Raw genomic sequence first — 11,749 nt, forward strand, 5'->3', positions numbered from 1 at the left:
ATATATATATATATATATATATATCAAATTTCATAAATTTTATTGACAATAAAAAAATAAGTTGACTTAAAAAAAATAATTTACAATAAAAAATTAAAAAAAATTTAATTATAACTTAATTTAGAAACTACTTTCTTATACGTTAAATGTTATTGTTGAAAAGTATGACTCCAACACCATGCTTTATTTCTGAATTCTACACACAATCTTTTTTTTTTTTTTCCAAAAAACTTATTATAAAACAATACTTTTAATTTTAAACAAATAAAAACAATAATTATTAAAAAAAAAATTAAATAATTAGATTAGATGAAATAAGAATTTTTAAAATAATGGACATAGACATATATAAAATAAGTAAATTAGTAAATGTAAAGATGGTAAATAACTTAATAATGAATTTTTATTTTTATTATTCAACCTATGTTATTTATATGAAATACATGACATTTAAGAATTCATATAAATTTTGCTTATAAGTGGCAAAATATCTTTCATTTTAGTACTACTCACAAAATACTAAAGAAAAATAATTTTGTGTTCATTAATCTTTCATGAATCCTTTGAATGTGTGATATTTAATAATAAATTTAGAATATAAAATATATAGTATAGTAGTTTTTAAATTTGATAGAATAGTGTTTGAAGTTTGAAAAACAATTACTTTCAATGAATTGTTTCTTTAATTCCTACATAAATTTTATATTTTCTTAAATAAATTATTATTTTTCTCTTCAATAGAAATTTAATTGAATTCATGGCTAAGAAGTCTAAATAAATTTTATATTTACTTAATTATTATTTTTTATTTAATATAACTGTGTGCCAACATCATTTATTAGACAGCTTACAATCATCAAAATTATTTATGAGAGAATTTAAAATCGGAGTTATTAAGACAAATCTGGTATAAAAGAATAGAAATATAAATATACAAATGTACAGTTTGTTGACTATTTATGAGTGAATTTAAAATCGGAGTTATTAAGACAAATGTTATATAAGAGGATAGAAATATACATGTACACATTTACAATTTTTCGACAGAAAAATAAACAATACAAAATATATATACATAACAAAATAGTAATCTTTTTTTATAAATAAAATAACAATGATAGATTGAAAAAAATTTACCAAGTAATTCGTGTGAACATATACTCTAGAAAATTACTAGACGCAACCCGAACAAATACTTAGTTTCACCAGGAATATTAATCTCAAATCGAGAAATAAAAGCTCACGAATATTAATCTCAGTACTATTTTCATTGCATAAAAGTTTTGTTTGACATTGAGGACATCAAGACAGAAATCACATTCGCACAGAAATTGAAGCAACAAAATATGATTTTTGTTTCAGATATTGGATAAAGATGAATAAGAAAACTTTGATAAAGAAAACATAAAAGAAATGTGTATACAAAGATAATATGAATGATATTTATAAGGGAGAACAAGAAATGAGATAGTACTGAATATCGACGGTTAATGTAGTATTAAAATAATTCATAAAATAAACTAAATTTTTTAATTAAATTAATTTGAAGCGGTGGTTGCTAAGGTAGTGTTTTAACAATTTCAAAAACTGTCAAGTCGTGGTGTGATTGACTGTATTTTCCTGTTATTCTTCTTCTTTTTTAATTGACCACTAAATTCTCAACGTTAAACGTCGAGTAGTGGTGCAGTGTATTTTATTTTTAATTCATTCTTTTTATTTTCATTCATTTATTTTTTTAATTGACCACTAACTTTTCAACTCACGACAAAGTCGTGTAAAGTTTAATTTTATTATAAAAAAGAATATTATTTCTATTAATAGAAACTTGATATCTTCCTAACACCTAGCTGACACGTGTCAAACTTGCCAAATTATCGCTTTATTATATTGTATAGATTTTTAATTTATTTTCTTATTTTTTAATTGGTCATTCACTTCTACATTTCTCTTGTAATGGAAGTTTTATTTTTTTCTTAAAAAAAACTTTTATTTTTAATTTATTTTTCTTATTTTTTAATTGGCCATTAACTTCTCAACCATTAAATTTTCAACGGATGTATCGTGGACAAAGATCGTGAAGTAAAGAAGTTTTATGCTTTTTTTAAAAAAAAACTTTTTATTTTTAATTCATTCCTTTTAATTTTTAATTGGCCATTAACTTCTCAAGCATAAACACGTATTATTTATATTAATAGAAACTTGATATTTTCTTAACACTCTAGTTTGTTGACACGTGTCAAACTTGCCAATTTATCATGTTTGCTTTATTATAATGTATAGATTTGAAAAATGTCTCTAACCCTTCAAAATACTCCTATACAAGTTTTGAGTTTTTCATATCTAAGACATTTTGTATTATGAATAAAAACAATTCCTTCAAAACTCTCTCCTCCTAAAACTCTTTATTTCTTCTATTTTTCCTTTCCTCTTTTCAAATTTCTCCTCTCCCTCTCCAAACTCGCAAACAAAATCTAAAATTATTTTAAATTGAGTTAAATAAATTAGTAGTTCCTATAAAATTTCATTATATTTTAATTATTATAAAAAATTCCATTAACTTTTAATTTTCTAAAATGTTTTATTTTTTATTCTTCATTTTAAATTAACTCTTATGTATCATTTAAATTTTTGAATAATTTTTTAAGATAATATTTAAGACATGTTTATCAATTTCTTTACAAAAATTTATTTATTTATTTTTTATCAAATGATTAATTAAATATAAATTTTTAAACTTTAACGTTTAAAAATTCATATTTAATCCATCACTGGTTAAAAATTCTAATTTTTGTACAATTTTCTTTACAATGTTCTACGTATTAAAAAACTATTTGAAAATGGAAAAGATAAGTATTGTTTCAAAATCAAAGACCGAAAACAAAAGTAAAAAAATTTAAAAGATTAAAAATTAACAATTCTTTTTATAAAAATAATTATAGAGATTACAAATTTATTTAATTCTTTCCGATTTTTACATGACGAAATAATTTCATCAGTAGTACTTTCATAATTTACAAACATAAGCTCCAAAATACTAGAATTTAGTGGATAAAATTTGTTGGGTGATAAAAAGTGGAGAAATAGGATAATATAACCTTTAGAAAGAGAGAACCAACCAATTCTGATTTCTGACACATGGCGCTTTGTTCCTCACTCTCACATGTCCCTCCTATCATCACTTCTCCACCTAAACTCACTTCCAAATTCTCCTCATCTTCAACACCACACAACTTGCATGGCATCTTCACCAAAAGTAAAAACAAGTTCTTGTTGAATGCTGGTTTCAATTTAGTTGAGCCTGACCTCAATGAAGATCCTAGAGATCAATTTAGAACTAATGGCATTGAACCTGTAATTTGTTATATAATTCATTTTGCTTCATTTTTTGTATGTTATTTGTTTTGTTTTGTGATTTTGGCTTGGTTTTATTTTGTGTGACTTTTAGGAAGAATTTGAGTATGGAATATTTGATGGTCACCACACTTTCAATGAAGGAGAAGAAAAGAAAGGTACTCCTCCATTTTCCAAAATATGGGTTGTTTTAGTAAATACTATTTTTTTTTTTTAAATTAAGTGTTGTTTTTATTTTTTTAATGTAACATTAATTGATTTATTTTAATTTTGTCCTAAAATTAATATTGTGTGCATTGTTTTCAAGGGTCATTACATCTTATTAGACATTTATGATAGTTGTTAATAGTCAATAGTTAACAGGAACAAATTTGTAAAATTATTAATTTGTTTATGTTTAAAAAGTGTTAGTTTAGTGATAAGAGTTTAAACATTATAATTTAAAATAACATAATTCAAATTTCTTTAAAAATAATCGTAAAATAATTATTAATGTTAATTAAATAGTAATTTCCCCCTCACACAATTTTTTTCTTTTAAAAATCTATGTGAAATAACATTAAAGTATGTGTTTGTTGAATAATGCTTACTTTTTAGATTCTGTATCTTTTCATTTTTCAATCACTTCTATTTTTTAATGGAAATAATTGAGTTGAGATATATTAAGAGAGTGATGGTTTTCCCCTGTTCCCCATACTTGATTTCAATATCTTAATTTGTAAACATGCTGCTATAGATTTATTTATATTTTAATTTATGGAAATTATTACTAGGTATTTTCTTTTGAGCTGTAAAACTTGATGGCAATTTGTCAAATTCATAAAAATAGACTCTATATATCTTCTTTACAAAGTTCATGATGAATTAATATTAATTTCAGGAACATTTTGGGGTGCAATTAGGGATGAGATAGCAGCAGCAGAACCCCCCACTGGATTTCAAGGTATGTGTACAATGTAGCATTATTTATCATTTTCTAACTAGGACTATAACCTCGATTTAAAAAAAAAAAGTGCGAACTAAATTGCAACATTAAGGTTTAAATTTTTTATAAATCATGTAATGTAAGTTGAAATCTAACCTCAAGTGTAGTTTAAATTTTTTATAATTGTTGATTTTGATTAAAGTGTACTTGTAATTTTGATTCTCATTTAGGGCTTATTTCATGGCTCTTCCCACCAGCCATTGCTGCTGGGGTATTCTTCAATGTTCCGGTAATTTTAAATAAATTTCAATCTTTGAATTAAATTATTTGATTTATTGAAACAAATTCAAGTCCCATGCAGAATAAACATGATGCATATATCAAATTTGCATATATCATTTTATAACGTTTTTGTAAGTACTTTTTCTAGAATGAAATATAAACAAAAAGAATATTTGAAAAGTTGATGTATATAGTTAAAAGTTAAGAACAGATAAATCAATTTTTCAAATACCATTTTGTTTATATTTCATTTCAGAGTAGTATGAATTAGACCTGATATAAAAACCTAATATGAGTTGATGAAGAATTAATTAATGCTAAATCCTACTAAGTACTTATATGTGTGTTTAAGGGGGAGTACTTGTACATTGGAGCAGGAATATTTACAATCGTATTTTGCATAATTGAAATGGATAAACCTGATCAACCTCACCACTTTGAACCTCAAATATACAATATGGAAAGAGGAGCTAGAGACAAGTTGATAAATGAATATAATACCATGAGCATATGGGATTTCAATGAAAAATATGGAGACGTTTGGGATTTTACAATCAAGAAGGATGACATAACCAAAAGATAATTAATTGTTTCTAAAGTTCTTGTCTATATCTATCTATATGACAATTACTTCTTAAAATATACATGAAGGATACCCTTTTAAATTTGATTTTTCTCTTGTTGCTCTTTCTGTTTTTCTGTTGAATCAAAATGTGTATATTGGACTCTAATAAAATATGTGTATATTCCCTATTTCTATAATAATCACAAACTCAAAGTTTCATCCATCTAAAAAGAATGATCTAGTAGGTATTCTGGAATTAGACTCCTCTAAAGGGAATTGTTTACTTTAGAAGATAAAATGACTAATGTCAGATGGTAATAAATAAATTAATGGTTGATATTTATATATATATGCATAATTAGTTAAAGTAGTCGTTACGATATCAATTTTTGATTTATTCATTTTATTAAGATACACATGCATAATTAATCATTGGCGGTTACAATATTGATATTTGATTTATTCATTTTACTAATACTAATTTAAAATACTGAGTTTAAATTCAACTTGTTTGATCAAAATCTTACGACTACCAATGTCTGAGTGCATGCAGGTGTAGTATGTAATATTTTGTTCTTTTTTGGCTGTCTTCATTAGTGTTCTAATACTTTCATTCGAATCTGTTTTTCCCAAAGACATTTTTTGATTTTGTTTTGCAAATATGGAAGGTGTATTAGCACTTCAACTCAAGTTTTTATAGAACAAATTTGGTGGAAAATTTAATCTGAAATTGAAATAATGACAAACTAGGCAATTCATTTTGTATTTAAACATTAATTCATTGTTTTTGGCGCAAAACGTTACCAATTCTTGTTGTGATATTTTCTCTGTAAAAAGCACAATAAATGCCTTTGCAAAAGCCCCAAGCATAGTTGGCGAGGATATCTCCTTAGGCTTTTGAGATTGAACCATAGAGATCATGTCAAATGTTTGTCACATTATTTAGAGATCTTTATTTCTTTGTTGCCTTCATTTCTTATCCTCTAACTTTTTATTCATAACTTGGCGTCCTTTTGGTAAGTTAATCTCACCATCTTTAATGGTTGTGATGTAATTCACGACCATTCTTGATTGTGATCTTGAACAACTCCATTCTATCTTCCATTGTAAATTTTGGATACTCTCATTTTGTGTTTTGTGTTTTGGTTGGGATCATCATCTATCTAAGGTATATTTAGATGCATATACTTTTGGGGTATTGCAATTCATTATCCATGTTGAGGTGAAAGTGTCTCTACGATAGAGGTAAAAAATGTTATGGGTCCATGAAAATAGTCCATTTGGAAATATTGAATTCACTATCTACCTTTAGGGCTTTTGAATTCACTTTAACACTTATCCTTCATGAATCCACTTCTACTATAATATTTTTTCCCCTTTAAATCCTAAATACTACTCGTGGTCCGTGAACTTAATTTCAATAAAAGTTTTATTCTTTTATCTTTTTTTCTTTTCAATTTGGTCATTTATTTTAATTTTAAGTGACAATTTGATCTTTTATATTTTTTAAATGTCAACAATATTATTCTTATTTTTTATAAAAATTCAAAAAAATTCATAAAAAATTTCAAACAAAACCCATGAAATTAATTATCATCCTCGATATAATGCAATTTCATCAAATTCATAACTTAAATTTTTAAATATACTCATATTTTCATCTCTAACAACATCAAATAAAGAATGACAAATATGAGTTTATTTGAAGATTTGAGTTACGAATTTGATGAAATTTATTTTATATTAAAGAATATAATTAATTTTATGGATTTTGTTTGAAAATTTTGATGAATTTTTTAATTTTTGTAAAAAAAAAAGATAACATTGTTGAAATTTTAAAACATAAAAAATCAAATTGTCACTTAAAATTAAAATAAATAACCAAATTAAAAAAAAAAAATAAAGGACTAAAAGTTAAGAGACCACGAGTGATATTTAACCTAAATTTAAATGACCAAATTACCAAATAATAATCATTGAAAAGATGTAAGACAATTCTTATTTCAAAGAGTTATAATTACACATCAATAACACTATGATTACTAAACATCATTATTTCATGAATGAGATGAGAAACCAACCTTCTTTATGAAACATTGATTTCTCTTGTGTTGTGTGTTGTTGTTGCCTATTATTTCTTTTCTCCTTGCACCCTCAATGTTGTTGTGTTGTTGCATTCATCTCTCCCCTTTTCTTTCTAAAACTCCTTTCTTTTTTATGTTATATGTGGCTCCTCTTTTTCCCTTTGTGCAGTTCCTAATTCTCTTCATTTTATCTAATGATGTGCCACGACTTTATTTTTTCAACAACCAATGGTCCTCAATTTAGATCAATTTAAATCTCAGCCAAATCTTTATAACAAATATATTATATAATAATATATTAAAATATGTAATAAATATAATTTTTATACTATATACATATTATATATTATAGCATACTTTTTTTCATCTCTCCATCTTCTCTGTATAACAAAGAGTAAATTAATTTTAAAATTTATATAATAGCATATAATTTCCTTAAAAATATCTCTAAAAAGTATATTAAAATAGAGTTTATTAACTCCTGCACACTTAATCTTTGTTTGTCCACAAGAAAAGTATGACTCAAAGATAAACTCAAATTTAAAAAGAAACAAACAAATAACGTAAATGAAATTCACCTAAATAAGACTAATTAACATAGTTCAAAGTTTATGTGTGGTTAGCCTTATTGCTTCCAAGATTTTCTTCCGTCAATCCATTTAATCTTTCTTATTAATAAGACAACTCAATACCTTTATTCATGACATTTTTTTTCTTTTGATTTTGATTTTGATATCTTTCCACCTTTGACTTGACTATTAGTGCAAGTAATCTCCAAACTACTGAGTTCATTTTTTCTTTTAAATTTGATATCTTTCCACCTTTGACTTGATTATTAGTGCAAGTAATTCTCAAGTTACTCAAGGAAACAACAATTCACCTCACTTTTCACCTGACTGCTACTCAACAAAACAACACTTCACCTCACTTTTCACCTTTCACCTTTCACTTTTCAGTGAGATGATATTTTATTATAATTCTTTAGACTAAATTGTCAATTCCTTTTTTTTTTTTTCATGTACATTGTACATGATTTTTTTATTCCTCAGTTGTTATATGTTCACTTCAAATTAGACTCAACTGTTTTAATTTTGGTCTATCTCAAGACACCTAAACTTATTGACAGCAAGATTTTTTTTTGTCAAAACTAACATTCCTAAGAAGCATAGTTTCAAAGTTTCAATTTTGTTCTAATAGCATGCTCATCATTAGGCCTTACTCAAAAATCAAACACAATAATGGTATTACAGGATAAAATTTCATCCTGACGATAGTCTTAGACAGATTAATCATTTAGGAGGGAGACATAGCTCAGTGGAGCAATCCTTCCTCATAATGTTTTGCATGTTATCCATTAATTTTAAAAGTGTTGCCATTTTCTTTAGAAACATCAAGTGTTCCATAAGGAAAAACTTGGATTACGGTGTACGATCTAGACCACCTTGAGCGTAACTTTCTTAGAAAAAGACGCAAACGAGAGTTCTAAATTAATATTTTCTCGCCAATATGGAACTCACATTGTTGAGTGCGCTTGTCATATCACTTTATAGTGAGCTCCTTATAAAACTTTGCATTTTCATAAGCTCCAAGACGAAGTTCATCTTACGGATCCAATTGTATCAACTTGTTTTGAGCTATATGTCAAACATCAAAGTTAAGAAAATTGAAAGTCCAAAGTGCTTTATGTTCCAATTTAATAGGCAAATGACACGCTCTACCAAAAACATGACGGTAAAGGGACATCTCATTGGAGAATTTAAACAGAGTCTTGTATGCCCATAATGCATCATCCAACTTCAAAGACCAGTCTTTTCGTGATGCATTTACAATCTTCTTTAACATCCTTTTCAATTATCTTTTTGAATTTTCAACTTGTCCACTGGTTTGTGGATGATAAGGAGTTGCTACCTTATAGGTGACACCATATTTACTAAAGAGACTATCAAATTGTTTAGTGCAAAAATTAGTGCCATCATCAACTATAATAGCTTGGGGTGTGCCAAAATTGTAAAAATATTTATCTTTAAAAATTTCACAGCAACTTGGGCATCATTAGTTGGTAGGGTTGTAGCTTCCACCAATTTAGATACATAATGCACAATAACAAGTATATATTGATTTGAAAAATATTAAAGAAATGGACCCATATAATCGATACCCCAAAATCAAATATATCACATACCAAAATATTATTTAATGGCATCTCTTTACACCCTTAAATATTTCTAGTTCTTTATCAACTATCACATGGTTTTACAAACTAATGAGCATCTTTAAATATAGTAGGCCAATAAGAATTACATTGCAAAACTTTGTATACAGTTCTATTTGATCCAAAATGACCACCTACTTCTCTAGAATGACAGTGTTCAAGAATATAAGTTACATCATCCATAGGGACACAATGCCTTAAAAGTGAGGGGAATAACCTTATCAACCAAGTAGTTAACAATATCAGCAAACCAGTGAGTATTAGAAATAGCTAAAAGCTTTTCATCAGGGAACATTTCCACGATCTCTCCATCATTTGAAGGTTGCATCACACTATGGTCAAGTCTAGAGAGATTTTCAACTACAAAGTTATCATAGCCTTTCTTATCTCTAATCTCCAAGTCAAACTCTTGCAGCAACATAATCCACCTAATTAACCTGGGTTTTGCATCATGTTTTCCAAGAAAATATCTAATGGCAACATGTTTAGTATACACAATTACTTTAGAGAGAATGAGGTAATGACATAATTTGTCAAACGCAAATACTACAACTAACAACTCTTTCTTTGTAGTGATACAATTCCTTTGGGGATCATCAAGAGTGTGGCTATGATAATAAATGGTGTAAAATACCCTATTCTTTATTTTTCCTTAAGATTGCTCCCAACAACTGTATCACTAGCATCACACATAATCTCAAAGGAGAGTGACCAATCAAAGGCAACAACAACTGGAGCACTAATTAATTGTTCCTTTAAACAGTCAAAAGCTTTCAAACATTTGTTAGAAAAATCAAAAGTAGCCTCCTTAACTAAGAGGTATGTAATATGTTTTTCAATTTTTGAGAAATTTTTCACAGAACTTCTATAGAGATAAGCATGGTCTAAAAAGCTATGCACACCTGTCACATAACTTGGAGGGGGCAATTTAGAAATTACCTCCACCTTAACAGTATCTACCTCAATTCCTTTTCTAAGTATTGTGTCCTAAATAATGCAATCTTACACCATAAACTGACATTTCTCTCAATTGAGCACTAAATTAGTGTCCCTACATCTCTGCAACACTAAAGTCGAGTTATGTAAACAATCTTCATAAGAGGACCCAAAAATAGTAAAGTCATCCATGAGGATCTCAATATATTTTTCAATCAAGTTAGAGAAAATAGCCATCATGCATCTTTGGAAGGTGGTAGGGACATTACATAAACTAAAAGACATCCTTTTGTATGCAAGTATACCATAAGGGCAAGTAAAAATGGGTTTTTCTTTATCTTTTGAAGCTAGTGGTATCTGCAAATAATTAGAATATTTGTCTAAACAACAATATTAATCATGCTTTACCACCCTATCAAGCATTTGATCAATAAAGGGAAGAGGAAAAATGATACTTCCAAGTGGCATCCTATAGTTTTCTAAAATCAATGCACATACGCCACCCAATAGTTTTTCTAGCTACAATTAATTCATTTTTATCATTCTCCATCACATTAGTACCTTCAATTTTCGGAACACATTGCACACGACTCATTCATTTATTATGTCCTGCGAATTTCAAGTTAACAACATTCCTTCAATCACACTAATTTCCTAATAATCTTTGCAAACAATAATACTACAAATTATGAATAAATCAGTAATGAACACATCAAAACAACATCACAATTTTCAGTTTTACTCAAATTAATTGGTCACAATAGTGAAACTCAAGATATTAAATTTCAAACCCATCAAAAGAATATAATTTCATGTCATCTAGGAAACTCAATACTACAATAATTTATTCTCAATTTCAGTCATAGAACTTCACATGCATAAATCATTTTAACCATCCATTTCAAAACCCCTAAATCCAACCAAGAATAAAATTAAAAAAAAAAATTCATTTCTTCATTTCCAACCCTTAAACCCCAAATCCCTAACCTATGAAACATATTATCTCATACATGCATGAATGGAAAATAGATAAAAAAAAAAAAAAAAGGAAACCCACCTCTTGACTTCCAAAAGAATGAAGAAGATGATTGTACTCTCAATTCTTTCTACCTTAACTTCTTGCAAGAATCACACTTTTCCTTTCTCTTTTCTTGTTTTATCAATGTTTTTGTTGTTGTTTTTTTTTTCTTCTTCTTCTTCTTCTTCTCTCTTTCTCTCTCTTTTTCACTCTTTCTGCTTCTGCGTTTCACTCTTCCTTCTTCTTTTTTTTTGTTGGTTTTGTTTTCTTCTCTTTTTCCTATAATTTAGTAATCTCCCCTCTTTTCTCTCACTATTATCATCATCATCATTATTATTATTATTATTATTATTATTATTATTATTATTATTATTAT

The 11,749-nt window shown here is 26.9% G+C and overlaps 1 protein-coding gene across 1 annotated transcript; it reads left to right on the plus strand.

Moving 5' to 3' along the window:
• The first annotated feature begins 3,051 nt into the window (after positions 1 to 3,051).
• Positions 3,052 to 5,346, plus strand: LOC101505997 (photosynthetic NDH subunit of subcomplex B 5, chloroplastic). The gene is made up of 5 exons (XM_004497953.4): positions 3,052 to 3,351; positions 3,446 to 3,509; positions 4,232 to 4,294; positions 4,507 to 4,565; positions 4,911 to 5,346. Exons 1-5 carry the CDS (start codon positions 3,136 to 3,138, stop codon positions 5,139 to 5,141), a joined length of 633 nt encoding a protein of 210 aa, XP_004498010.1. The 5' UTR covers positions 3,052 to 3,135; the 3' UTR covers positions 5,142 to 5,346.
• Positions 5,347 to 11,749: the final 6,403 nt, after the last annotated feature.

This window comes from Cicer arietinum, chromosome 4 (genome assembly GCF_000331145.2).
Source record: "Cicer arietinum cultivar CDC Frontier isolate Library 1 chromosome 4, Cicar.CDCFrontier_v2.0, whole genome shotgun sequence".
NCBI classification, from domain to species: domain Eukaryota; kingdom Viridiplantae; phylum Streptophyta; class Magnoliopsida; order Fabales; family Fabaceae; genus Cicer; species Cicer arietinum.